The following is a 27,218-nucleotide window of genomic DNA, read 5'->3' on the forward strand; positions in this document are numbered from 1 at the left end:
CGGATGCTGGAGGAGAGCGGAGGAGAGCGGAAGAGACACGAGGACCAGAGGCACGGGCAAGAAATTTGGAAATTAAAATGGGTCGTTACCGAGGAGTTTACCGATGGCTCATATAGCTGACGACGTCGGCGACGAGCGGGAATTTCGACCCTGAAAAATAGGGTGGTCTTAGAATCTACCGGAGAACTTGTACCGGAGGTACAGGCTTTGTTCTGAATTATTAAACGCGACGCATGCGCTCCATGAATGTTCGACCCCGTCGCTGTTGGAAGGAGTCGTCGAGAATCAGCTCGACAGAGAAACGCGACTTGTCAGCTCGTCGGGAGCGTCGATCGTATTGTCGTTTGATACATTTTGTTTGTTTGTTTTTTTTTTTTTTATTTTGTCGGTCGGGGAAAAAGTGGGCGTTTCAAACCCCTAAATGTGCAGCTGGGTCAATCGGATGTATTTCAACAAATCGTGATTTCTCTACATGATCGACCGAGCGCAGCACCGCTTTTCGTTTTAATCGCAGAACCTTTAAACGCCGCGACCAAATCGAAACCGGCTCGTTCTACTTTCGTTATTCGGCTAATCAGGTTGGATATCGCCGTGCGGATAATAGGGCGAAGCTCGTATCGTCGTGTCTTTTTCGATCAAACGTAATCGTGGCTCTATCTGCGATAAAACCTGGATTGCAGCATGAATAATCTGGAGTGGGGTGTTCGTCTGTGAGATTACTGTTAATTATTCAAATCAAGAAACATTAATCCTTGAAAAACTGACTCGCCTGGATATTGTCCACCCTAGGACAAGTTTGAAAAAAGCTCCAAAGCTAGGGAGTGACGTTACCGGTTTACAAAGTTAGTTAGATGTTCTGTAAGTAGCCTCCAGTTAGGAGAAGTGGCGGTAGATGATGATTCTGTGCAATATTTATCGGGAATCAATCCGATTTACGTATTATCCCATAATCTGAGCGCAAATATTCGCATGCATTATTTTTGGACTGTGCATGAGCTGTCAATAAGCAATATCCACGTGAGAACAAAAAATTAAAATAAGTAAACAAACAAACAAATGAATCGACCTGTTTTCCGGGCGCGAAACTCACGCATATATAAACCCTGAAAATAATGTATGTGGTTATATTCACGGTCGAAAGTCAATTCCTCATACATTGTTATTGAATTTTTGCATATTTTGTTTTTACGGTTTCCTGAACACAAATGAACACAACGTTTCAGTAAAACATAAAAAAGATTTTTACGGAACTAGTGTTGTTATCACGTCGAGCGGTTATCGGTAACCGCATCCGAGCCAACAGTAACTTTATTACGGCCTATTCTGAATAGGCATCACGTCGATTACGCGCACGAACGAATGATGATAAAAGGAAATGAGAGGAACTAGTACCGAGGAGTCCAATGTTTGAGTGTGTAATTGATTTATTGTAAAAGATAAGGAGAGTACAATGAGTATATGTGGAGGACGATAAGGGAAGAGAAGTTAGTTTAGATGTTGGCCGGATGCAAGATGACTTGAGAGTGAGAATATATGGGGGGAAAGGATGAAAGGGACTGGCTAGTCGAAGTTTAGGAATAGAGGGTGCTTTTTGCTGATGCGATATGATAAGGTGATGATAAGAAAAAGATTCGGGGTATAAGATAGCCGTAGAGTGAAGGAAATGAGGTCTGGAGGACGTAACGCGGCAATCTGTTTTTCCGATGATCTAATACGACTTCTTTAAGACTCCGTTTGAAATTTGAAAATCGGTTCGTTATACAATAAAAAGATCAAATTTTTCGTTTGAAAAATGAGATTTGTTCTGATTTTATGTACCTTCTCGTCTATGGATTTTTCATTCACTAAACTTCAGGTAATTAGTTGAATATCATCCACACCATTCTCTAACTTATTGATCAATGACAATATTCGTGTACTATCGAGTCTCTTTGTCCGTGACGAGAACGATCTCAGGTATAAAAAAAAAAAAAACTGCAGTGTTGATATTCATCCCATTCCGAGGCTGTATAGAAGTACGCATCGATGCCACACGCACCAATACTACAAACAATTGAATGCACGCCAGAGTGTGCCAAAAAAAAAAAATACATGTTTTTCAAATAATCACAAAAATTTCGGTAGAGCATCTCAAATCGAATATCTCAGCCAAATATGAGCTCTTAATATTGATATTTAGAGGTGCCGATTTTGTTCTTTCCATTTTCCATTTAAATAATACGTAAGGAAAAGCGGAATATTTTTTACTCATAAGCTATCTAATTACAGATTCTTATAGGAAATTTCACACTCTATAAAAAAGCACCGAGATAGAATTTCCCTAACTCTAACCGATTAAGAGATATTCGAATTGACTCAATGTTTACAGGCGAATATCTCTTAATCGGTTGGAGTTGGGAAAATTCTATATCAGTACTTTTTTACAGAGCGTAGAATTTGCTATAAGAATCTGTATTTAAATATTTACTAAGTCGAGCCGTTTACGTGGTAGAAAAAATTCAAAAATGTTCCGGTTTTTTTTACGTTTTATTTAAATGGAAGATGCAAAAAAAATCAGTATTAAGAGCTCATATTTGGTTGAGATATACCATTTGAGATGCTTTAGCTGCAAAAAGTAAAAAATGCTTAGTGTTAACATACTTCATACACTATTTTTTAGTACCAGTACAATACGTTGTAGTAATATTATCAGGCAAAGTTGTTGATTATAAAATCTCAGCGATAATACCAGGGGTCACGAAAATATCAAGGATCGTGTCGATTCGACCGAGGAGATATGATGAAACATAAAATGAATTCGTTGGTTGGGACTTGACGAGAGAAGTGAAAAGGAATTGAAAAAAAGGAAAAATACAAGGTACCCGAATTCAGATGTGAACTGCATTCATAACATCGTTGGTAATATCATTGCGCGATGAAGACTGAAGGAAAGTTTCTTAACAAGGTTTTATCGATAAGATTTACGAAAATGAGGAAACGGCTCGTGCTCGGATTCGCCAGTGTGGTATTCCTCTTCATCCTAGTGATATCGAGCGACAGTGACATGATACAAAGGGTTACACCCTTCTTGGGATACGCTCAGGAACGCGACGTATCCTGCTACGAAGAGTCCTCGACGATCGACTCGATCGAGCAATTCGAATCCGAAGAAGGTGAGAAGAACTCGGGACACTGAGCATAAAGAATCGTTTAAATTTTTTAGCTAGCACACGAATTGAGTGAATTAAAAAAAAATAAAAATAACGAACGGTTAAGTCAATCTTCACTAACATTCCAACAGGTTGCACACATTTATGATCTGGTAAAAATTTGCGAATGACTCAAATCCCCTATTGCAATCAACGAAAATTCTTTCACCGCAATTGCAACAACAGACAAATGAGATGTATCCATAAACCAAAAAAAGAAACACTCATTTACTTAGAGATATGTGTTTGTTGAGAAAAAAAAAAAAGAAATTTTTTATTTCATACATGCGTGGAAACTTTTTTACATGTATAATATTTAATTATTTTTTGTTCAATTAGTCCAACGACTTTTTTATACGTTTTAATTTTCTTTTATACAAATATATGATGGATTGACTCGTTTTGAAATCCAAAAAAAAAAACACATCGGTAGCAGTGTTTTCAAAAAATCTAAGGTCTGCTCAGAGCGGTTTCAGGATAACCGACGATCGACATTCGAAAGTGATCTTAGATACGTTTCAGGTACGATTTCGGAAAGACGGATATTCTTCCACGAGACGTCTTGCTTCGGGGAGGAAGGCGCCATCCTAAACGCCCGTCAAGCTTGCGCCGTCGAATCGGCGGCGATGATGAACCCGAAGACGACGGTTTACTTGCTCTTCGTAAGTCCGGTAAAGTTCTCGAACGCCTCTAAAGAGATAGTCAGGCAGTTGACGAGCTACGAGAACGTCAGGATACGACACATTTCCATGGAGAGGTACACGAAGGGAACCCCGATCGAGGAATGGTACGCCACGGACGTTCTTAAGACAAGTCGATGGCCCAGGAGTCACATGTCGGACATACTGAGGTACCTCACCCTCTGGAAATACGGTGGGATTTACCTCGACCTCGACGTCGTCGTCACATCGTGAGTCTCGAAGATCACCGAGAGCTTCTCCGACTCTGTGTTATTTCTGACTTGAGTATCTGTATTCGAGTATTCGCTACAGTATTATTAGCGAGAGGTTATTCACTCCCGATTGGTGCCTGCACGTGATTTCTTTATGTCTTGCGATTTCGTTGTACAATACGAATTTGCGCGTCTTCAGCAGCAGATTTCGAGAAATTTCCCTGATTTTACATCGTGAGATGCAATTTCGGGAACGAATTACCCCTCGATCGTATTCAAGTTTTATTTGTAACAATGTAGGCACTTGGTGTAAATCAGGGCTCTGCGATTAGTCAATTAATGATACACTTCGATGTAAACTAACAGGATGAGATTTATTTATCAAGCATCCTTCCAAAGTATCATAAACCACGGAATGACTGCTTGGGGGGAACGAATTAATACTAAAAACAAAAATGTATCGAAACATACGATAAATGGACGAATCGCAGAGCGTTTTAACTGTACTTTTGCACCACGTCAAGACCTCCTTGTATCGACACTTATCCCGACCTCTCTTTTCCCAGGAGTCTGGAACACCTGACGAATTTCGCTGGTGCCGAAGACTGGGAAGATGTGGCTGCCGGTGTTTTGGGCTTCGAGAAATCGAGCTTGGGTCGAAGGATGGCTGACGCTTGTCTGCGGGACCTGAAGACCAACTTCCGGGGTGACGTGTGGGGCAATAACGGTCCTGGGGTGATAACGAGGATCCTCCAAAAGCTCTGCGCTACCAAATACGTGAGAGTTATTCGATCGATGAATTCCGAAGCAAGAGTTGTGGGCAAGTTGACGGGTTACACTTACGTTGTTTGTTTCTTACTTCTCTTCTCAGGCTCGAGATATGACGACGGTTCGGTGCCATGGTTTCACCGTCTATCCGCCATCGACCTTCTACCCGATCCATTACAAGAAATGGAAACGCTACTTCGACGAGACGGACAGAAACTCGACGTTCAAAATGCTCGAGGATTCCCTCGTCATTCACGTATGGAACAAGCTAAGCAAGGACCAAAAAATCAACGTCGGTAGTCAGGCTCCTTATGCCGTTATTGCTCAAAAACATTGTCCCAAAGTCTACAGTCACTGTGGGAAAGTATTTTGAAGGAAAACTGTAAGTGTTACTTTTATAAGCAATGCGAAAGAAATTGCACGTATGTACAACAACATGTTAGGTGTGTTGGAAATTTTTGAAGAAATTGCAGAAATCGATGTTAAGTAGCGGGATGCGAATGCCGAGTTTTGTGAATATGGCTGATTATTCGTACACGTATCAATGCAGTGGACAAGCATACATATCAATTCTTGAAGAAATAAATGTGCATTATTTTCATGCCAAAATTTTAAACCAGATATCAACTGTTACAAATAGAACACATATCGGTTCACCTTATCAATTATACCAAATCTGTAATATACCTTGAATGAAATACTGGGTCAATCTGTGGATTGTCGTTTCAAGATTCATGGCGATTTCGAACATTGTCATTCACGGCTAAAAGTCGAATTTCTCCATTAAGGGGCCATTCAAGTATATTAGTCACCTTATAGCAGTAGACGTTTCAGGTAAGCGTTAGCTATCACAGGAAATTCGAAGTGAAGTGCGTGCTCAAAGCCAATACACCGTCTGCTTGAAAATAATGACAAATTTTCTTTAAAAAGAGGTGTTAATAGTGCATGATTTGCTCAATCATAATATCTTAGTAAATGTAATGTTTGTTGCTTGTATTCAAGAAGAAAGACAATATATAGTGTATTTAATACTCAATGAATAATGAATTCACGTTTTACTGAACATTTTAATGTCTATTAATAATTAATAATAATTAATATTTAATAAGGTAGGAATAAATCGACCGGAATATGACTATAAATAGTAGTCCACAAAACAAGCCACGTTACCAATCGTTGTCACTTATAGGTGTGGGATGAAAAAATACCCAAAACATTTGTTAGTCAATACTTGATTGGCTCCATTAATCGGTAAGGTTACGTTCAAAGTGAGCAAGCTCTACATCTGCAGAGGGGATGATGAATTCATCTTTACATTGAAAATATTTGTCAATTTGACGTAGATATTCGATATCAAGATTGATTTATTATATTGCATGCATCCTGGTGATTGATGTGGCGCAATTCGAGTTGTAAGTCCAAAATAAGCGTTAAATTGAGAAACGTCTTTATAATCTTAAATCTTTATATACCTGTGCTCTATAAGTCTGAAACACGTTGAGTTATTTTTACTGGCAATGGAGTTACAGATAAAATAAAGTGACAATACATTATCAGCAATACGTGATACACGAATATTGTCAGATTTTAGAATTTTCCATCTAACAACTGTGATGCTGAATCATAAAAAGAGCGAACGGTGAAGATATGCTTATTAATAACGTTAATTCAAGGGAACCGAATATTCATGAATCAGAAGTAATTGGTTCGAACACCCCGAATTGAATACATATGTATACTTTATATACATAATTAATATAACACTTGTCATTATTTAGTTTATAGTCAGTTAATTTCAACCCTTCAACCTTGCGGTAAGCACTAAATCTCTAGTATACATACACAAGTTTTCTAATGCTGGATCATTTTTATCAAATAAACTGTTTCAAATTCACCCAATTACGTACACGCATGTTTGCCCATGTAATTATAAACACAACAATGCTCAGGTAAGTGTAAATAAATTGTTTCTCAAAATTAAACTTCACGAAAACCCACGACTTACGCGTTACTTGTCTTCATCGCTGCAGAATACCGCTGGTAATAATTCTGTGGTTCTGAAACCGAAATCAATGACGATTAAGGATGTTGATGAGGAAAATTGGAATGTAGTCGATCGACTCAATTTTTTACACAATATTGATCAATATTAATTACGTTGTTGTGGAAAACCTCAGACAGATAAATTCCGAGTACTTGATAATTGAAGTTGAACTTTTTATACAAGAGCGTTTACGGCGGAACGTGACGGACTATGCTGCGAATGCCGCTTACCGTCAAAATCACAGACAAAACAAAAAGGTACAGGCATCTCAATGAAAAACTATCCAAATGGTAAATAGTACTCTAAAAGAAGATGTTCGTAAAGCATGTAAATCTTTGCCTGTACGTACAATCCTAGAGCAAATGCTCGTAAAATACTATCTCGGAATTGTATCATTTTGTTCACTTGAAAAAAGTGATTGGATGACAAACGATGCATATCACATAAGTAATTTGTCAAAAACCTTGACTTTGAATATGTTTTTTCTTTCTTGTTTTCTTTTTCTATTAGTTGAGAACAGAGTTGAGAACCGTCGTTCAGGTCCGTGTATAAGCATAGACTTACCCCTCTCGCCGCCTTCCCCTGAGAAGCGCTCGCCATCCTCCTCAATTTCGATCAATAAAAACCAAAATACCTACAAACTATGAGGGTCTATAAACGTATAAAAATTAATTTTAAGTACAAGACCTGCGAACGTGACTAAAGTGGCTCGTTGGCAGAGAGCAGAGAGTTTGTTCGAAGATAGTTACTGTAAATAAATTACAAAAGCGTTTCTATTGCTCTGGTAATCACGTCATGAGTGAACTTTGCCGCTACTGCTATGTATATTGATAATCCCGAATCCCTATTACATGCATTACTAGTACATATAACGCAGAGGGAAAGAAAGACAATAAAAACGGGGAACTCGTGTGGCAACGACACTGAACAGCTCTTCGCAGTTTCGGATTAAGGTCGTGTAGCAGTCCTACCCTTACCGACCGAGCAAACTCACCCGTTTCTTCGGATATTTAATTAACGAATGAAATGAAAGGGTTAGAATTTCGACTATGTATCACTCTTACGTAGAGGAATTCAGGAAGGCTACTCATGTCCCAAAAATTGTCAAAAAATGTGTGGTTTTCAGACACGTGTTACTATTTTCACATTTTCCCTAGTTCAGTGGTGAAAAAGTGCAAAGCTGAGATACTTTGCGCAATTACGGAAAGAATGAGGAGTAAAATGAGCCATCTTGACACTGTTTTCAAACAGTATTGTTGCCGCTAGACGAAAACTAGGAATTACAATAATTTCGTACATAAAAGATGGTCTATTCTTTACGATTTTCGGGATATGAGTAACCTGAATTCCGATACGAAAGAGCGATGCACCGTCGAAATTTGAACCCTTTCCTTTCATTTGTTAATTTAATATAGGAAGAAAACGGGCAAGTCTGCTCAGTCGGTAATGGCAGGATTGCCACATGGCCTTAAAATAAGAAATAGCTGACCCTTGATACGCGTATCCCCCGATATCAGCTTTTTCCTCGTCTCCTACGCGCTGGATTTATAATATCGTGTGAGGATTGCCCGATTCAAGACAGCTCGATATCTCTCATTCGACAGCCACGTGACGATGCAGTGAAAAAAAAAAATAAAGAATACCGTACGTTCAAATGACGTTTGCGTATGGTAACTACGAAATAAAGCAAAGAGAAAAACATCTGCATCATCGTTCGAAATTTTGAAATCGCCGCTTCAAAGCCGTTGGACTTGCAGCAAGAAGTAACGTCCTAGCGACTTTTTCATTTCAGGATTTCCATTTTTGTTACGCTTGTTTCGACCGTTGAACTGCGATGCTCGCGATAGGAAATCGCTGCGAGTACTGAAGAAAATGGAAAACATCGTGGCACTGACCTTTATGCCTGCAATCCGTGCAGACTCACCCAGTACGACGGACGGTTAGGCTGCATGTATTTCTACAAATGTCACTCCTCGTTCCTACGTAGTTGGTACACGCAATGCTGGATTTAAACAGCTGATGATGCATACCGCGGTTGAAGAAACATGCACGCATGTCAATTGCTTCAAAGTCCGTTGCGTCGAATCTGGAACAATGACAAGCCTGCAGTTGGTTTTCCGTAATTAAATCGTATCACAGGCGCAAGTTTGAGAAGCTTCTTACATATGTACACGTACCTTGTACCTCACTGTCAGCACCGTGAACAGCTGGCGATACTTGGATCCTTGCACTTTACTACTGGAGAATACTTCAACGGTGTTTAAACGATCCAATAATCCTGATAATCTTTGGAAACGTTCAAGTTTTGGAAAGAGATCAACTCGGTTCAGTGATGCACGGTTTGTTCGAAAAGTGAATAATTCTGAAGACAAGTCACTTCGGTAATGGTAGTAGCCTCCTTTCGACAAACTCGCGAGCATGCCGAAGGATGAGTGGCACACGCTGCACAACTAATAATCTCCATAAGACACCGTTACCAATTTTACCGTAATAATGATCACCCGTAATCACCGTAGGCAGTTGTAATTTGGTCGGTGTTCACGACCAGCGCGGCAGCGAGAACCAAACCCATGTAGTGGTTGGAATATCGAACCTCGTATCGTTTGATAAGTTCGTGACCAAGGTACGTTTAATAATTTTCAAATACCAAGAACCTCGTACCACCACGGTCTAAATCCATATAAGCGTGTTGTTGAATTACGTGCCCGACCTTTATTGTGTATGACAAATATTCATGTTTGGCTGACCCGTCAACTCTCGTTATCTGTTCCACATTGTGCTCGTATTTACAAGGAGAATCTAAACATGCAATTATATATACGGTAGAGGGCTGACAGTGACCGGAGACGTTTATCGTGACATTTCATTTCTTCTTTTTCTTCTTCTTCTTTTTATCCTCACTTTCTCTCCTCACAGTCTTATCTGAATTCCAGCGATGAGTGGACAAAACGAAATTGTACCGACAGGGAAAAGCCCGTGTGTACTCAAAGTCATACTGGTCGTGTTTTACCTCGTGCTATTCGTCCGCACTCTCTCAAAGCTTGTCAATTATGCCTGAAGCGGTTTCTCATTGGCCGATAAAAGTCTCGCATGTATGAAAGAAGAAGTAAAAATACAAATAAAATTCGGGGGCATGGCGGTGATGTAAGTATGCGCACACTTATCTCTTACTTAACACACTATACTCGAGCATCGCTTGGCATGACTTACTATCGTATCAATTAACGTCGTACGTATTATATTCTTTTCGTTCTTCGTCTCTTTTCCAAAAAATTGCAAGTTTCTTCCAAAGCTCCTCCAACGCTCCTCGGGGTTAACAACGTGTGAATTACAGCCTACATGCACATGCGTTACAATTATAGAGACCATAAGTATCATTTATAATTATAGACATTTGCCATTAATGACCGTTCAGCTACCCGGACGGACATTTTTTGTCTTGCGGACCGTTTATCGTGGCAGAAGTATAATATAATGTTATCGCTCGTTATCCAAATATATGTCTGTACTTGTATTTATACACATTCCAGATAGGCGGGTAAGTGAGGGCAAGATCGAGGGTCACCATCGAATGCATGTCGCTTCAGTCTGTGCCAGTCGCTTGCCTGAATTGCAATGCCATTAGATAATTATTTATTGACTCGTTCCAACTTTGAGTGTGATCGTTGAAGGTTGTTGTTTGTTTATTTCTTTTTTTCTCTTAAGCTACCGGAAGTTCGGAAGAAAAAGAGGGTTATCGACTGTTCTGCACTTCGTCATGGCCACGGCCTCGTTCAATCTTCTAGATTTCCTGGGTTTCCGGTTCTTCTTTTACACCGCGGTTGGATTTTTCATATCAGTTGCCGTCGCAATACCGATCCTAATTTACTATCCTTGTAAGTGAACAAATTAATCTACATTTTATCTGACCTCCTCAACTCGTATCTATATAAGAAACGAGAAATGATTTTAGAAAACCACTGAAAACGATTCAATTTACCTTCCGTGAATTTTAAAACCTGATCAAAGGTTTTATCTAGGACATTTCCGACACTGTATATTAAACTGACAACAGAACTTTGTACCACTTTCATCAACTTGTAACATAATAATCGATAATCCAGGTCAAATGGTCGAATCCAAGAAAAGATACCGCTAAATTATAATTTCAAAACGCTTATCTTCATTCTATTACTGTATGCAGAATTATTAATTGCTCGTTATAAACTTATGTAAACAGTGTATAAATACTCTGAATATTAGTTAATTAAACCAATTAATTCTCAAATCTCATACTGCCTCAAATTTCAAACTTTGTGACCATTTCATTCCTATACCGTACAGTTTCAAAATGGTCGAGGAAGAGCTGGCTACGGTTTGTCAAGTGGAGGTATCCGAACTGGACAATCGTCGAGGAAGTATCCGTCAGAGGAATTCTGGACCAGGGAAGAAATCAGGTAACGAAACCTGGATGAACTCCGGTTCATCTCACTTTTGAACAAAGTACATACCGTGAATTATTGATATTCCAGCACATGATTTAACCTGATTAATAATTAATCGAATGAATAATCGAACCGCCTGCTTAGGGTATTTACACGCTGCTGTTGCAAGGAAAGTCCATCACAGACGGAGTTAGAAGCCACCTTCTGCAGCTCACGTCAACGAGACCCATGCTGCGATCGGTTCTGCGAAAAATGTGGGGATTTTACGGTTGGAGACAAGTCGACGAGTTCAGGGTCGAGAATCACTTGATAAATGCTTCGTGTTCGTTCAAAGGCAGACCGATCACAGAGTCGAATTTACAGGTGAGCGAGGAGCGAAGTTTTTAATTGCGAAATCCGAGATTTAATGAATTTGTTTGAACAGGAGTTTGTCAACGACGTGACGTCGAAGTTTCTCTCGCCAAATTTCTCACCCTGGCAAGTATTCGTCGCGACCTGTTTCCTGAACGGCGAAGAAACGAAGGTCTGCATCGTTAGAGTTCACCATCTGATACTGAGACGCGAGCACCTGACCTTGGCCGATTTCTTGCCGCTGAAATACTCTTCGGAAAATTGGGAGTACCAGGAGAGCGATTCTCCCCTCACAAATCTCTACTCCGAGCCATCGGCCTTGCCCCGTTTGCACCAAATGCTCACTGAGAGTTTCAGCAACTACTGGAACGAGTTTCTCTGCAACAACGACCCGGCCGAGAATCCGGCGTTACTGAAGAAGTCGATTGGCGGCTTCCAATGCGTGAAAATCGGGGTGATAGTGTGGGTATCGACGGTCAAGGAGGTCACCAGGTGCTACAAGAAGGTCGACGGCTTCCGTTTCATCGAGGTCTTCGCCATCCTGCGACGAGAAGCCTCGAAGAGAAACTTCCGGACCTCGGTTATCTTCTGGGCTTTCATGAACGTCGTTAATCCCGTAGAAATCTTCTACTCAAGCATCCACTGGATGTGGTACATATGCGTGACGTTCATCCTGAAGACGCCCATCCTCCTCATCCGAGAACTGAACGCTCTGCGTTCGTCGCAAAAGCACTTTCACCCCGACACCCTGACATCGGTGTTGGCCTGCTACCTGCCGCTGGTGTTCCAGACGATCGCTGAGCTCACATCGATAGCCACGATCGTTGTAACAGCCCCGAAGCTCATTCTGGAAGAGCTCTTCTTCAAGTCCTCGGAGACGAATCACTTGCAGACGATATCACTATGCGGTAGAAAAATCGTTGCGTGGTCCGAGGAGGTGGAGATCGAAACGATCAGCAAAATATCAAGCGTGACCGGAGCATCCGAGGCGGAGATTCTCCTCGCTGCAACCGCTGCGTCCTTCAAGGAGTACTTCAAACAGTCGGGACTACAAACACCGGCGGAAATACTGGTCACAGCAAAGTTCGTCAGTCAGAGAGCTCTCTTCCTCAGGAATCAGGAGACCAGAGGTGTCCTGTGCCTCGGACTTCCCACCAAGACACCTCTCCTCGATGACAATCCGCTCGAGACGTTGCAGGTAAGGATCGCTATCGATTTTACGAAATGACGAGAAGTACAGCTGAATTCTCGATTATCGAACAGGTGATTCAGGAGAACGTCCACAAGGCCAGGTCCAAACAAAAAGCCACCTACGCCATTTCAGCCGCCGAATCGTCGACCGGTTTGGTCTCATGTTACGTACCTTCGATCCTCCTCAAACTAGCTCTGCTTTACCTCACGAGGAGGTACTCCCTCTCCCTGACCCACGTGGACGGCGATCTTCCCGTCGAAGGCGTCGACGCCGCCATGTACTGGCGACCTCCTCAAGGATACTGCAGTAAGCGATCACCGGAGTTACATTTGGGATTCGTTTCCATCGCTGATCTATTGACGTTATCACGCCATTCGCAGGTATGTCGGTTACGCTGCACAGACACGGTGGGGGAGTTCGACTGGGAGTTATTGGCGACGCGATGATCGGGCCGCACCATTTCCTCATCACAAAGGCCTTCCGGAGGAGCGTCCAAGAGTTGGCAGTCACCGTTGGAGTTCCCAGGACACCGAGCAGGAGTCGAAGTCCAAGTCCAGCCAGTCCGCTGGGTTCAGCGAGTCCTACCACATCTCCGGGGTATTAGGTCAAAGAATGGTCAGTTAGGAATTAGGATGGGGATAACCGATCTTGAGTGACGGGTCAAAAACGGGTTCAAACGATCCCTGCACCGTCGATATTAATTCTTGCTTCCGCATGTGGAATCTTCCATTTTCGAATTTACAATTGGTACTGAGCTACAAGGCTGTGAGTTGTAACGTGAAGCGAAGCACCACTTTTTTCTTACACACCAGAAATTGGGATAATTTAAAATCTGTCTTCAGGAGGTTGTTATTGTTGTATAAGTATATAAATTGGATACTGGCACGGTAGTACCTACGTTAAGTTTACGAATAGAAATAAAAATTGAGAAAACAATCGTTTTTTATACGTGACTATAATCGCGTAAGTTTTACACCGTATAGTACAATAATGGGAATTATACAATTTTTTAATGAGTATACCTATAAGAAAAATTATCAACGCTGCAGGTGCCGCTGGTCGATAAACATTATGAATGGGATCAGCGAAAAATCCTAAAACTGTAATTGTGTAATGCAGTTTTTTACAATATTCAAGATTCATGGTTGTAATTTATATATACCAATTCTATCGTCATAATAGTTAGTATATGTGTGATATTTTATTCACAGATGCAATATTGTTATACACGTTATTGCACAGATTATTTGACTCATTTCACATGGTAAATATATGATGAATTTCAACTTTTATTTGGTCATCATTATTTTTGATTATTTTTTATTTTATTTCTTTTTTAATTAGTTAATAACACGTTACTTTTTTTGGTGACAACATGCCGACAAATTGCTATATTTATGCATAAAATTTATGGCAAAATTGTTTCGGCAATACATTTAATACATTATATAGGTATAACTACACAGTTTATGTCAATCTGTTTGGAATGAAATACACAACCTGTTTTAGAAGCAACGCTGGGCGAAACTCTGATTATGGATAATCCATTACGTACAGGAAACTTATAACCTCACAACCTAAGCCTTGTGTATATTCTCGAGCTGAATATGGACATTATTTGGCAATGATACCTTATCGACAGCATTGAGTACATACGAGGTAAATTAAGGAATTGAACGAGTTTTGAAATAAAACATTATGCTTGGATATTAAACGAACAATCTGTTCGCCGTTGATTGATTAATTAATGAACAGATTGAATTTTGTTATAGTGATTTTAGTTTTTATTATATTTTATACTGTTTTTTTTTCTTCCTTTCGAAGGCATAACGTTTGTAAGGTTTCAAAAACTTTATTTATAATTCTAGTCTGTTTAAAAAGACGAAAATGGAACATGTATCAACGACACTTTAATATAATGTACGTATAGAAGCTAAATAAATGAAGATTCGAAAAACTATTCATCTCCAGACCCCTTAAACGAGCTTTTAGAAATAATTTGCTATTTAAAAAATTATCTGTTCCGGAATGGAAGATTCTTTTCACGGTATAAGATTGAAATATGTATAGATCGAAATTTGTGTATATGAAATACAATATAATTATACGTGTACAATGTATAGGTAATATTTAAATACATATATATACATATATATATATATATGATTGAATAGATCGAAGGCAGATGCATTATTCACTCCCTTTCGTATCCTCTTCTATTTTAATTATTACTGTATTTCGGTATCGCTATAAGCGTATAATTGGATCAGTTCTCGTTTGCACCGTTTCGAAGAGGAAAAAATCACTTTCTTTAATTGATTGCCAGATAAAGGCATGTACAAAAAAAGTTACACCGTTCAACGTTAACATGTACTTAAATTAATTAACACTCACTCAAATGTTATATGTATATATCTCAATGTATCCGCGCAGACGTGAAATTTTTTTTCAATGAAACACAAGATAAGAAATTGTAAGAAATGTATAATGATAATTGATCGATGCTTATTGTTAAATCGGAAATTACCGATCAGAGGTTAAGACACATGAGTATAGGCCGATTGAGTTGTAAAATAGTAAAACGAAATATTTACAACCAATCAAGAATTTGATATAATACAATCTATCAATAGTAATATATACTAATATGCCCCGTTCTAAACCACTCCTATTTTATTTACATATCGATTGACCTTTTGCAGCAGGCCTGAAATAATTCATTTATTCTTTAACCAATAATATAAATGAGCTAATGTTGATTTTTTATTCGATTTTTTGGTGCATGCTTACTATCAAGTCTTACCGTCAAGACACCGTATGAGATCACGACTGAAATTCACCCCCTCTGAAGAACGATACAGGATTGAATAAATAGGAATGGAAAATCTGATCACGATTTTTCAGTTCAAATCATCCCCTGTAAGTGCGAGTGTTGTAAAATTGGCGATGGGTTCGAGATTTTGCTACCGTCAGACTTCATGGAAATACAGAAGTGACCTCTAGGCTTCGGGGTCTCTTTCCCTATCCATTTCTACCGGACCCTTGCCCCAGATTCGTCTATTTTTCGTGCAGGGTATGACGCCCATGAGAACCCCTGAAACTATGATCCATGAACCAGCCAAGAGAAATGACAAGTGCCAAGATTCAGTGATATCGAAAATGAGACCAGCCAACGGCGGTCCTAATAGGTTCCCGATCCCCTGACACAACAGACTGAGACCATAAGCGGTGGTGAATCTCTCAAGAGGTATCAGCTCGACCAGTATAACCGGCGTGAAGCTGAAATTACTCGCGAAGAAGAGACCGAACGCCGCGCATATGACAACGAGTAGCCAGTAGTACGCGGTGCATATCGACATCAGTATCGTCATTATACCGCAGGCGATTAGGCACCAGGTGTATGTTTTGCTGACGTTCATCCAAGGCTGATCACCGGCCCATCCAAGACCAATCTGCAAACATAAGACGAGGGTTGAGGAGAAACCAAACGGAATCCAAGTACACTCGGTCGACTCGTTTTTCACAATTCCATGTGGCATCTGGTTCTTGTTTTGACCTTGTCCTGATCTCGAGGTTTTTAAGGACACACGTGGGTATAGGTTTCGCACAGAACAATTCCAAGTAACAAATTTCTCATCCGTTAACATTATGTCGCCGGCATTAATCACTCAAATGATAAACGACATCTCGACAAGTGAGTTATACCTGCCTGGTGACGAGTACACTCACCATTCCGATAGTATTCGTGATACCGATTACGCTGAGCAATTTCGCGGCATCGTCTTCGGTGTAACCGTTTCTCGTGAGGTGATCGGCAAGGTAGAAATAAGGCACAATGAACCATGTGAAAAGGAGGATAGTCGACAAGGAGAGCATGAGAAAGTGCAATTCCAAGAACATCGAGAAGTCCATCATTCCCTTCAGGAGCTCAAGCAGCTCACCGTACCATTTCTGAAACGGTAAAAATTGGTTTCCCGATAGAGGACGGATATTTCTTGGTGAACATCCGTTTCGCATGTCTACGAACCTCTTCGTTCTCTTTGGCAAGCGTCGTCATACTGTTTCTGTAAATGTCGGGACAGCTGCTGGCCCGCAATCTGTACTTGTGCAAATTCAACACCGCCCCTCTGTACATTACCGAATTCCTGTGCACCCGAATGTCTTTGAAGTAATGAGTATTGGTGTTGAACTGCCGACGCAGCCACGGAATCGAGTCCGTTCTCACGACCGTACCACCAAATCCTGGCAGGTGGTGCCTCGAGTGCGTTTTCGCTTTCTCAGCCTCAGCCATCTGGAGAAAAATTGGAATCGGAATGAGGGAGTGAAAAGGTGAGGGATTGCACTTGGCAGTACCAAACTCGACTCTTTTTCTCACCGCATGTGCAAGTTCCTTGGCAAGTAACGGGTTCGTCTCTTCCAAATCTTTCCTGGACATTCGTCGAGTTGCCAATAACTTTGTTGACGCATGCGTGGATCCGGGACGAGAGTCCTTGGTCGGTGCAACGGGCTTCGCTCTTTCCGTAGCTTGCTTGATCCTTTTCAGAGGAATGAGAAGTATGCTGCTTACTTGATACTCAAAATGGAAGTTCATCTAGAGTATCGATTTACTGACGTGCAATTTACTGAACAAGGCTAAATAACTACTTAATGTGCTTGTTCTTACTAGCGATGCAGTTTTTGCAGAAACAGGTAAACCATGATATAGGGTAATTTAGCTCAGCCATAGTGACGGTTAGTACGTTAGTTATGCGTGCTGAATTAAAAATCGCAGAAGACTCGAAACGCATTTAGGGGGCCCAAAAAAAGTGTGCATAACCAAATAAAAATCCAAAGAAAACGTAAGAAGCGTTCAGTCGTTACCTGGAATGTCGAGATTAGTAAAACAGTGTTAGCGAAAATAAAAAATTGTGCAGGATGCAGATATCAGACCAGGTATGTAACCTCATGGACATCGTGACGCCAGTCTTATTGGTGTTGGAAACTTCGCCGTTGGAATCGATCAGCTTCTTATCAGAAAAACTTCGGCACAATAAGAGACTTGGATAGTTCTCCAGTATAACGTTGTAGAGTCTTGAATTCCCCGAAAGTGATTCGAGGACTTCGAGCGGTACCTAAAAACGTGATCAGACATGATTGGTATGATATCCCGACGACGATGAGACGGGGAAAAGAAGCCCACCTTCTCACTCTGACGCACGAAGGTCGGCAGGTTGACGACGCTTCTGAAATTTCCACCCCGAGCATTCGGCTGGGCCTGAGTTGTGGTTCTGAGGCTCTGGAGAAGATATTCGGGCGCCTGGCCGCTCTTGAGGAGCTTCCTGAGCTCGTCGACGCCGGGAAAATCATCCACGGGGCTGCCGGATGAGCCGCCGAGTTCAGACCAACCCGTTGACTTCTTGGGAGATCCCATGGTCCCCTGTTTCCGCTGTTCCTCGATCCACCACTCTGGATCCCGCATGACGGCGCCGCATACAATGAGGTTGAAGAAGGTTCCCGAGAGCAGAAGAGTGGTCCCACGCCATCCGTACTCTCGAATTAGGAAGGTGGTCAAGGGAGCGTAGACGAAGGTCCCGATACCGGTACCGCAGGCCCCTAAACCTACCGCTAAAGTGCGCTTCTTGTCGAACCAATAGGCGATGCTCACGACCGCTGTTACGTAACACAAACCCAGACCGACGCCCGCCAGCACCCCGAATGTCAAGTACATTACCTCGATGGACTGAGAAAATGAGCTCAGAACAAATCCTATCCCAGCAATGAGGCCACCCAGGATGGTCATCCGCCTGCATCCGTATCTGTCCACCAGGGCGGACATTATCGGCCCGGTAAGAAGCGGCACTGCCATGAAGAGCGAGCCGATCCAGGCTGTCTTTGCTTTCGACGCCTCAAACTCGTGGAGAAACTCGATGTAGAGAAGGCCAAAGCTGAAGGAGATACCATCGGCGGCCATGGATATCAGTAGCGACGCAACGACGACGACCCAGCCCCAGCCCCCGTCTGGGATCTTCGACTTGGTCTGCACCGCGTCCCCATCTTCGTCGTATATTTCCAAAATACTCTCCGAGTCGTCTATGGAGTCAAAGTCCCCCGGATCGTAGTCAAGGTACCCAGGGTTCCCGGTCACCGTCGTTTCCGGCTCCGAGTACTTCCTGTGCACCAGGATTCCCTGCGTTTTCTCAACCCCCTTCGTCTTCTCGCCGTCCTCGGGGCTCTGAGGGCCCGTTGGACTCGGTCCCACTGTCAGGTTCGGCAAAGCAGTGAAGCTCTGCGTCGGCGTCGGTGGCACCCGATCCTCGGTGCTGTCGGTTCCGGGACTCAGGAGGGTTGGCTTGTTCTCCGAGTCCTGGTCGAGCCCCAAGGATTCAGCGCTCGGGTTGATGGTCAGGGCAGGCGTCGAGGGAAAGAGCAGGTCCTCGGTCCGACCGCTATCCTGAAGGATGCCCGAGCTCCTGGACGTCGAGCTTTGATTCTCGCCGTCCAATCCCCCCGCTGACACCATTTTTCCTAGGCCTCTTACCGGGGAGCTCGGAAATACGGTCGGGCTGTCGTTCTGCCAGCCGACGATTGGGGCAAAGCCCTTTTCTCCCGAGTACTCGGCGTTGTTGTTCCATATTTTCTCCTCCGTCGACTTCGACAGATAAGAGTCCTTAACCATATTCGCGTGCCTTGAAGCATAGCCGTGACCCCCACCGCCGCCATCTTTCTTCGTGTACAGTCCCTCTTTCCTCGCACCACCGGACAAACCAGCATTGTTGTTGCCCTTGTACAGTCCGTTTTGGGTCGTCTCGACTAAAGATGGATTCGCCGATTCCGATATAAAGTTTTGATTCTTGTCAGTCATGGTTTTAGATGATTGTGGCTCTGTTTCAGTGGGACCAACGCCGCGGCCAGCCTTTCAGGCCGTGTATCTTTATTGCCAGTACACGCAGGACTTCGTCACCTACCATAAGGCCCTGCGATTGGGCCTTGTCGCAGTTCGAGACACCTGGCTGCTTCAGCATACACACTTCTTGACGCGCCGTGCCCTAGAAAAACCAATCTGATCAGGAAGACGTGTTATTCCACGATACGACCGACCCAGACTTTTCGATTTCGAGATTGAGTTCTTTGTGTTATCTAGCATGACATGCAATAAGAAGCCACGATTTCTGTCAAAATGTAACCTCCATCTTCCATCTTCAAGCAAGAAATATCTTTTTCTTCAGCATTTCAAACGTCACAGTTTCTAGCCTGTAGCTTGCAATCTACATCATATGGTTAAAAGTCATATAACAATAAAGTTGTCGCCTTTGAACAGCTATTTCCACGAACGTGAAAAACTCAGTTCTACTGTCGAAATTGAACTTTTTTCCAATAAAAAATTATGAAACTTCATTTTCTCCCACGTAGCACACCTTTCACTTTTGCAAAAAATCAGGGAAACTTCTGCCGTAGCTGGCGACAGAAATTTTAAGACCTCACAAAAAGTGGTTAATCTAAACGTACCGAAAATTCAGACATTTATAACTTTATGCTAAAGCAAATAATGTGAACGTAATTACATGACATCGTAATAAATACCTGAGAGGTGACGATTAAGCTAAAAATAATCGATGCATCGAATATTCGAGTCCAGAAAAATAATCAAACACGACTCGATTGAATCGGTAAAAATTAATCAATTAATCACTTTTGAACCGTGCATTTGAAACCAAAATTTCGTAAATACGAAAGGTAATCCTAATAGCGGATATTTTTTTTGATAATACACATTTTCTTTCAGATTATTTTTCAATTTCTGGTGAAAATATTCATTCATCTTTCACTTATTATATCAAATGTGTAGGTACTCAGTAAGTAAGATAATGATAATAATTGATACTTTCATCACATAAAATGATATTGTATTGCATCGTTCATGGGAGGAAAAAACAAAAACCGATTTTGTGTAAAAACAATCGAATCGGTCGATGAATCGAGTTTGATATAATAAATCGATTATTTTTGGTCATTTTTACTCAGAAAGTCTTTAGGAAATATAATTTCTTTGCCTACAATAAAAAAAAAAAAGGAATAATACAAAAATATTCCCCATTAATTGTAAGTTGTTGAATTCAGTAGTTTTTTTGCCAATCGTCATTACTAAGCTGCTTATTTTTAGAAGTAAAAAATTTCCTTCCCAACCGACTGCAAAATGTGTGGATTATAAGCGTTTAAGGGAGCTTTCCAGTGTGAAATTTTCAAAAAATCGATTTTTTTTTTTTTGCTTTATCGAATAGTATACACTCTTCCGAATATTCCCTGAAATTTTCATGCCGAAATTCAGATTTTTTCGGTTACTGTACAGCATTTCTTGGAAGAAGGCAACGGAGCGCTACAGCTACCGCGTCGGCCGTTTGCCCGTGTGATCGTTATTTCTATTGTCTCGTTCCTACCTGCACGTACATGAACTTGGCTCGCCAATTGTCGAAAATGTGAATTCGGACTATTGCATAATTTGGCGTTAATTAGCCGTAAATTAGTCGCACGACTTATTTTTTTGTCGCACTCAATTTTCAAAAAAAAAGCGGATGGCGTGCTAAATTCTTGAAAATCAATCAATCACTGTGTGTGGCAACTAGCCCCAAAGCACGTATTCTGCGGCAAGCAGATAGTAGAAATCGCTACGCAGTGTGCTGTGTGCACCTTCAATGAAGGTTACGACCCAATTTTAAAAATTTTGAAGACGATGTGATGCACGATAGGGCCGAGCGCCGCAGATTTCGCCGCTAAGTACAAGAATGCGCGCATCATCCAAGCAAACCGCCAGGCGTCCCTGGATAGCAAAGAGGCGAGGACAGCTCGTCGGACTGAACAATCCATTGAGCACGATCTTTTCGAAGAAGCAGAAGGGATATTGTACGGACCTGGCATCGCTGATTGACCGTAAGTAAACGATTTACTTAAAATTTCCTCACTTGAAACTTTGAACGCGTTTTTCTCGAAACAGCATTTTTGAAAACGGTGTCCAACTTGGAGGGCAGAGTTTTAAAGCTATCGAGTTGAATTTTTTACACAATATTCTTAACGTCATTGTTTATCGTGCTATGGAAGCTTTTTTTTTTTTTTTGACATCTTCCTATTTTTTTGTAAAAAAAACTGCCAAAAAAAATGCTAAAATCGATACTTTTTGTTCAAACCGGCGCCATTTTTGCAAAAAAAAAAAAAAAGAAAAAAGCCTCCATAGCACGAAAGCCAATTATATACCGATCAATAATCTTTTTGTGTTTTTTGTTTCAGATCAAAATTGTGACCCCCAACGTGGACACCACATCCAAGTGCATTTTCTGCAACAATTGTTTCATCATTTTTATAGATATTAATTAATAAATGAATCGATCTTTAAAAAATTGTTTAGTATTCTTCAATACCCAATTAATATACAAAAAAAAAACCAGACCGATTAGATTATTTTTTCTTTAAAAAAAAAATCGCGAAAAACAGCGATTTTTCGGGCTGTCACACTGGAAAGCTCCCTTAATATTCATTTTACAAAATTTTGTCGATATTCGCAATCATAACTGCAAGTAGCTCCGTCGTTTCCTTAAACGACAACTTTATTTTTATATCAGTTTTGAAGGAGATATCTAAAAAAAAGTCATCAAAATCTTGGGTTCTTCGAGTAACGCTACATCGTGAAAAATCAAACTCGAAATCGAATGAGTTGAGGGTTAAACGTTGGGTAAAATAGCGTGGAATTCCTTACACGTGTAATTATATACGATATTTATGAAGAATAAAGTGCGCATATTTAAATACAAATAAAACGATTCAAATTGCAAGCTTAAGATTAAAAAAACTCTTTACTCACCATCGAGGCAATGTCAAATGAAACTTGGCAGAATGGGGCGTGCAAGAGTTCAGGAAAGTGCGTACGGTACAGACAGTGCGTGAGCGAAACCATAGGAGAAATAAGTAATAAGAGTAAAAATATAAAACCCAAATTAATAAACATATGCTGCTGAAAAAAAAAAATTCGCTGAAAAAGGAATAATGTAAAATATAACCTGGTTTACAAGATTGAATCAGTGTGTTGAGTAAAAATTGCGTTGTAGCTGAAAAATGAGAAGAAGCTGTGGAGAAGAAAAAATTGCAAAAGAAAAATATATATACATTTATACGTACATAAAGGACATGAAGAAAATTGAGTCGAGTAAATATGAGCAAGATACGTAATAAAAAAATAGGTGAACGAGTGCGTGACCCTGAAGTCGAAATCCTTAGGTGTATCGTGGATGGAATAAAAAGTTGAAAATGTTGTGCAAATATGTGCAGTTTGATGAAAATGAAAAAAAAATTTACGAGAATGGCTTAAACCGTATTAAGATTGCCCTTTTCTCCATTATCGTTTTACGTAAATTTGTTCAATTTAAAACCACCCAATGCGTCATTCGTTTGATACTTCGTGCGTGGGCTGAATTTAGTTGGCGTGATTCGTACGGGCGATAAGACAAACGGCCGTTTGTCGTCATTAACGAAGATAATTGCCGAAATTTATTCCAAGGTGTGATAATCAGGATTGTACAAACTTGGGAACGATTTACGAGTTGGCATCAAACGCGCGGTTGTAATTATCTGGTGAAAACAAGTAGCGAGTAATTGTGGGAAATAGATTTCTCTCTCTCTGTTTCTGGCGCACCTATCACTCCGCCTCTGTTTGTCTATTACGAGAAAATTCGATCGTGAGAAGAAGTAGAGAGAAAAAATTAACGAATAGCGACAGGTGCAGCACGTGCATCCGACTGACCTTTGCAACCACAACGTCGTTATTGATTTGCTACGTCTCTTCATGCGGTGTCGACGCCTATGAAAAACTCCTCCGAAGAAGGCACATTAAGATATAAGATGATTAGCCGCGTTGCATTACGATAATTCGACTACCTACATCGCTGGGAAATATTTCATTACTTATAGTTGGTAAAAAAAATTACAGCAGAACGGGTGTCGTTACGGTAACGGTTTAAATATTGTTGGAATTGGAAGAAATTTTGGTACAAGTGATATGTTGTTTGGTGATTTTAATTGTTATCATTTTTTAACCAGAGACATATCGTCTTGCTTATAGAACAAATATGAAAACAGTCAAGGACTGTGCATTAACTACAATACGCAATTTCTATCGTTGAAAGCTTTTAGGCCAATGAAAGCCCGTGACTGATTGTAAGCTCTAATCACCTTAGACGCAATGATCATTTGCAAAGTGCTGCCCGTTCAGGGTCACTAATGGAATTTGACCTTCGTCCACACCCTTCAGGGAAAAAAGAATAGTGGGGTGTAAAAACGATTCTATTTATCAAGGGAGAGCCGAAGTGAAGGGAGGAGATTGGGAGTAACCGGCAATCGTGTCCGGCAGCCGATTTCCGGGGAGTCAATTAGTTCAAACGTCCTTTTCGAACCTTGTGGTTGGAAAAATTGACTAGGATAAATTCCGATTGCGTTTAAGGTTTGCGGGCAGTGAGTCTTGGTATACGTGCAGTCCGCTTCGTTACGCAAGTATGACATCAGTAAGGTTGAGAGGGTGGTAAAAGTGGGTGGAGAACATCGTCATGGCAACCGACTGGTCGATTTCCACGTCTCCAGTTCGATAGAAAAAAATGGAAATAAAAACATCACGGCTAGTGAAATTTTCGATTTTCTTTGCGAGCTTTCGTACGAGAATCCTCGGAAGCTGTGACGCAGGATCGTTAAATTCCTGCGGTAAAAATCGAGGATCAGAGGATTTTATTCACCATTTCGGAAATTCGTTTCACAACTAGTTGAGCCTAGATTAAGTACTTTTGAAAATGTGGAAACTTTGATGCGAGATTTTCATTCCCCCTCTGTTAGTCCTGTGTATAGAAACACTAGCCGGGAATTGATTTTGCTATAATTAGCCCTGTTCCATTCTGAACCTCCCTTCTGCACGCCTGACCTGACCTTTCGCTTTACTTCCTGCTATTTTACAACAACTCGGGATATTTTTATCAGGGTCACGAAATGAGAGGCTGTGATATGAGTGCAAAATCGATGCGTTGTCTCGCCTTAGATGCCTTAACGTCGAAGGTGATGTTTCAAAATGCCGTGAGGAATAGGTCAGCGCCAGGTTGTAAACCACGCTGTTAAAAAATTCTGTACGGAACTTCCTACACTGTATTGGAAGTTTTATTCAGATACGTATGGGTTAATTCACCATATATTTACTGTTTATTCAATTTACTGCACGACTAATTTACGAAATTCAAAAGGCTTTTTCGTGTTTTTCCTATAAATTTTAGTAAAATTAAAAACTTTCATTGCAAATTTGAGACAAATACGTAGTAATTCACGTCGCTCAATCGAATTTGTAAGTTTGATAAATCTTCTGTACAGTAAATATGTAGTAAATTCACAACCATTTTTAACAATGCAAATAACAAATCACTGTTCAACGGTATCGTCAATTCCACGTCTCGCTATGAAATTCGACACCGCGAGTTGGAGTGAATCCACAATTAATTCTGTCAAATTTTTATTTCAGAAAATCCTTCTGATCTATCCCTGATCAGCGTTCGAGTATCTTTTGATCGAAATCAAATTTGGAGTAAAACGGTGGTGATAATGCAGAGACTTTCCATCGGTACCACAGATGACCTTCTTCCCTATCGTCAATTGCAATTTCTCACTGAAATGTATAAGGCAGAAAAATAATTCATACCTGTAGTAAAACGAAAATTATTCTACAATTAGTGTAAACGAGGATGCGATAATTACGGCACGAAGAGTCGTTAACGAGCCTTGAGACTTGGTTTACATATGATCTGTCAAAAGTGGAAACCAGTAGTCTGCGAACCCTTATCTTACATAGATACGGGCTATGGCGTCGCGTATCGTCCATAAATCTAGAAGAATTATAAAATCACTCTACGGTACGATGCCAACTCAAAATCACTCCTCCGTCTCGAACAATCAACTGTCTATCTCTCCTTTTACGACGTCGATAAAAAATTCTTCTTGCAAATGTCAATTTTGCTCATAATATTGTAGAATGCTCTACAAGGCTGACGATACGGATGGTCAGTCGTCAAACTATTTTACGTCTTTCATTAGGAAAATCAGCGAATTGAGCACATCATTCAAACTAATTAGAACGTTGAAGTATTCAAAAATTGCAAGCTTACAACCTTTCGGAACAATGATTGAATTTGAAAATATCGATCTAGCACAATTATTGAAAATAAAAAAAAAAAAAAAAAATACAACATGGCTTGAAAATAAATGAAACTGTACAAATGTCATGCAAAATAATAATTTCAAACGTAATAATCACCTCATAATTTCCGCTAAACGGGTCTTTATAGGATTCTGTAAAGCGAAAAACAAAAATGAAAATGATCAAAAAAACATGCAGGCATTACCACTTAGTGCTCAATTTATTCACCAATTTTATTATCGATCTCTTAATCATATCAACATTCTGTGACTTACCACAAACAGCCTGGATTGGATCCCTTTCGTATTTCTATCCGCCAGTGATTCAACTGACAGTATAATCAACTCTCAGGACATTCACAAAACTTCTTTTATTTTACCGTGCAGTAGATGTTTATTTTTTCTCGAACTACTCAAAATTGTTCAACTTTTCAAATTTATCTAAGCTTACGTACGTATGTTATTGTTTCTATTATTATTATTGTTGGTTTTGTTGTTGTTGTTATTATTATTAACGTTACTTTGTTGTTAATTTTATCACAGTGATTCTCAACAACTGCTCACAGAGTTGAGGGAAAGGCAACCGTATCAATTGGCCAACGAGTTTTCCGTTGATGTAAAGCTACTATACTAATATCGTATAATTTATTATTCGATTGCTGTACGCAGCGTGTAAAAATTTTCAATTTTTCTCCAAGCAGAGCTCAGATTTGCAATCTATTACCCTACGCGAATTTGTGGGTACGTTATTTTTTCATCTGCCAATGTTTTGACCGTTAGAAGACCACGTTTTTGCAAGTCCGGGGGTTCGACGTGCGAGACCAGTAGAAGTACACTGAGTCTGAAAGAGACGAGCAACCACCTGACTGTAGGCGCACACCGCCCATTTATAGCCTTGCGCAGATCTCGAATCTATGTTATTTATTGTCACGGAGGTTTACAGCTTCAGATAAGAGGCTTGATTCGAATCCTCATTTAAATAACGAGACCAATGTCCTCCGATGCTTCGGGGGAAGGTGAGGGTAATTTTTTTTCATCAAGGTTCAATTCAACTAACAATGTAAACACTGAATCTAACCAGCAGAAGGTTCTTCAATCTCACACGAAACCACGTTCCAGTTTTGCCGGCAAGAAAATCGCGTGCCGGTTTCATCGATGAAAACTTACGAATATA

The 27,218-nt window shown here is 40.6% G+C and overlaps 3 protein-coding genes and 1 long non-coding RNA gene across 19 annotated transcripts; 2 read left to right on the plus strand and 2 right to left on the minus strand.

Annotated features, from left to right (window-relative positions):
* Positions 1-364: 364 nt before the first annotated feature.
* Positions 365-6,742, plus strand: LOC107218423 (lactosylceramide 4-alpha-galactosyltransferase). Of its 10 annotated transcripts, none has more exons than XM_046730388.1 (5): positions 365-2,857; positions 2,945-3,152; positions 3,711-4,098; positions 4,647-4,857; positions 4,952-6,742. In XM_046730388.1, the coding sequence occupies exons 2-5, from the start codon at positions 2,969-2,971 to the stop codon at positions 5,219-5,221; spliced, it is 1,053 nt and encodes a 350-aa protein (XP_046586344.1). In that variant the 5' UTR covers positions 365-2,857; positions 2,945-2,968; the 3' UTR covers positions 5,222-6,742. The 10 variants fall into 10 exon arrangements, with proteins under 10 accessions (XP_046586344.1, XP_046586345.1, XP_046586336.1 ...); XM_046730389.1 differs by having other exon boundaries at positions 2,959-3,152; XM_046730380.1 differs by having other exon boundaries at positions 365-858; positions 2,660-3,152.
* Positions 5,319-9,205, minus strand: LOC124292722. Its single transcript, XR_006902629.1, has 3 exons — positions 9,070-9,205; positions 7,457-8,978; positions 5,319-6,905 (listed from the first exon to the last, which is right to left on the minus strand). It is a non-coding gene; the product is annotated as an uncharacterized LOC124292722 (long non-coding RNA).
* Positions 9,206-9,377: 172 nt separating this feature from the next.
* On the plus strand, positions 9,378-14,819 carry LOC107218406. Of its 5 annotated transcripts, none has more exons than XM_046730377.1 (8): positions 9,378-9,515; positions 9,826-10,036; positions 10,598-10,767; positions 11,216-11,328; positions 11,461-11,679; positions 11,741-12,865; positions 12,931-13,165; positions 13,240-14,819. In XM_046730377.1, the coding sequence occupies exons 2-8, from the start codon at positions 9,987-9,989 to the stop codon at positions 13,461-13,463; spliced, it is 2,136 nt and encodes a 711-aa protein (XP_046586333.1). In that variant the 5' UTR covers positions 9,378-9,515; positions 9,826-9,986; the 3' UTR covers positions 13,464-14,819. The 5 variants fall into 5 exon arrangements, with proteins under 5 accessions (XP_046586333.1, XP_046586331.1, XP_046586334.1 ...); XM_046730375.1 differs by having other exon boundaries at positions 9,402-9,515; positions 9,809-10,036; XM_046730378.1 differs by lacking the exon at positions 9,826-10,036 and adding an exon at positions 10,423-10,430 and having other exon boundaries at positions 9,418-9,515.
* LOC107218424 lies at positions 14,236-26,948 on the minus strand. Of its 3 annotated transcripts, none has more exons than XM_015656295.2 (8): positions 26,321-26,948; positions 26,163-26,197; positions 18,039-19,884; positions 17,789-17,970; positions 17,235-17,394; positions 16,887-17,150; positions 16,589-16,810; positions 14,236-16,311 (listed from the first exon to the last, which is right to left on the minus strand). In XM_015656295.2, the coding sequence occupies exons 3-8, from the start codon at positions 19,698-19,700 to the stop codon at positions 15,859-15,861; spliced, it is 2,943 nt and encodes a 980-aa protein (XP_015511781.1). In that variant the 5' UTR covers positions 19,701-19,884; positions 26,163-26,197; positions 26,321-26,948; the 3' UTR covers positions 14,236-15,858. The 3 variants fall into 3 exon arrangements, with proteins under 3 accessions (XP_015511781.1, XP_015511783.1, XP_015511782.1); XM_015656297.2 differs by having other exon boundaries at positions 17,801-17,970; positions 26,321-26,947; XM_015656296.2 differs by lacking the exon at positions 26,163-26,197.
* Positions 26,949-27,218: the final 270 nt, after the last annotated feature.

The sequence above is a fragment of the Neodiprion lecontei genome, chromosome 2 (genome assembly GCF_021901455.1).
Source record: "Neodiprion lecontei isolate iyNeoLeco1 chromosome 2, iyNeoLeco1.1, whole genome shotgun sequence".
Classification (NCBI taxonomy): Eukaryota; Metazoa; Arthropoda; class Insecta; order Hymenoptera; family Diprionidae; genus Neodiprion; species Neodiprion lecontei.

Bases quoted from the DNA above. Each gene is read 5' to 3' on its own strand.
- LOC107218424 (XM_015656296.2), bottom strand. From the start codon at position 19,700: ATGACTGACAAGAATCAAAACTTTATATCGGAATCGGCGAATCCATCT. The intron at 17,151-17,234 runs GTGAGAAAAAGA...ATTTTTCTCCAG, and splicing joins CCAAGGAACTTGCACATGCG to ATGGCTGAGGCTGAGAAAGC. The intron at 16,312-16,588 runs GTGAGTGTACTC...TTATGTTTGCAG, and splicing joins TCACGAATACTATCGGAATG to ATTGGTCTTGGATGGGCCGG.
- LOC107218406 (XM_046730377.1), top strand. From the start codon at position 9,987: ATGAAAGAAGAAGTAAAAATACAAATAAAATTCGGGGGCATGGCGGTG. The intron at 10,037-10,597 runs GTAAGTATGCGC...TTTTCTCTTAAG, and splicing joins TTCGGGGGCATGGCGGTGAT to CTACCGGAAGTTCGGAAGAA. The intron at 10,768-11,215 runs GTAAGTGAACAA...TATACCGTACAG, and splicing joins GATCCTAATTTACTATCCTT to TTTCAAAATGGTCGAGGAAG.
- LOC107218423 (XM_015656294.2), top strand. From the start codon at position 2,915: ATGAAGACTGAAGGAAAGTTTCTTAACAAGGTTTTATCGATAAGATTT. The intron at 4,099-4,646 runs GTGAGTCTCGAA...CTCTTTTCCCAG, and splicing joins CTCGACGTCGTCGTCACATC to GAGTCTGGAACACCTGACGA. The intron at 4,858-4,951 runs GTGAGAGTTATT...TTCTCTTCTCAG, and splicing joins AGCTCTGCGCTACCAAATAC to GCTCGAGATATGACGACGGT.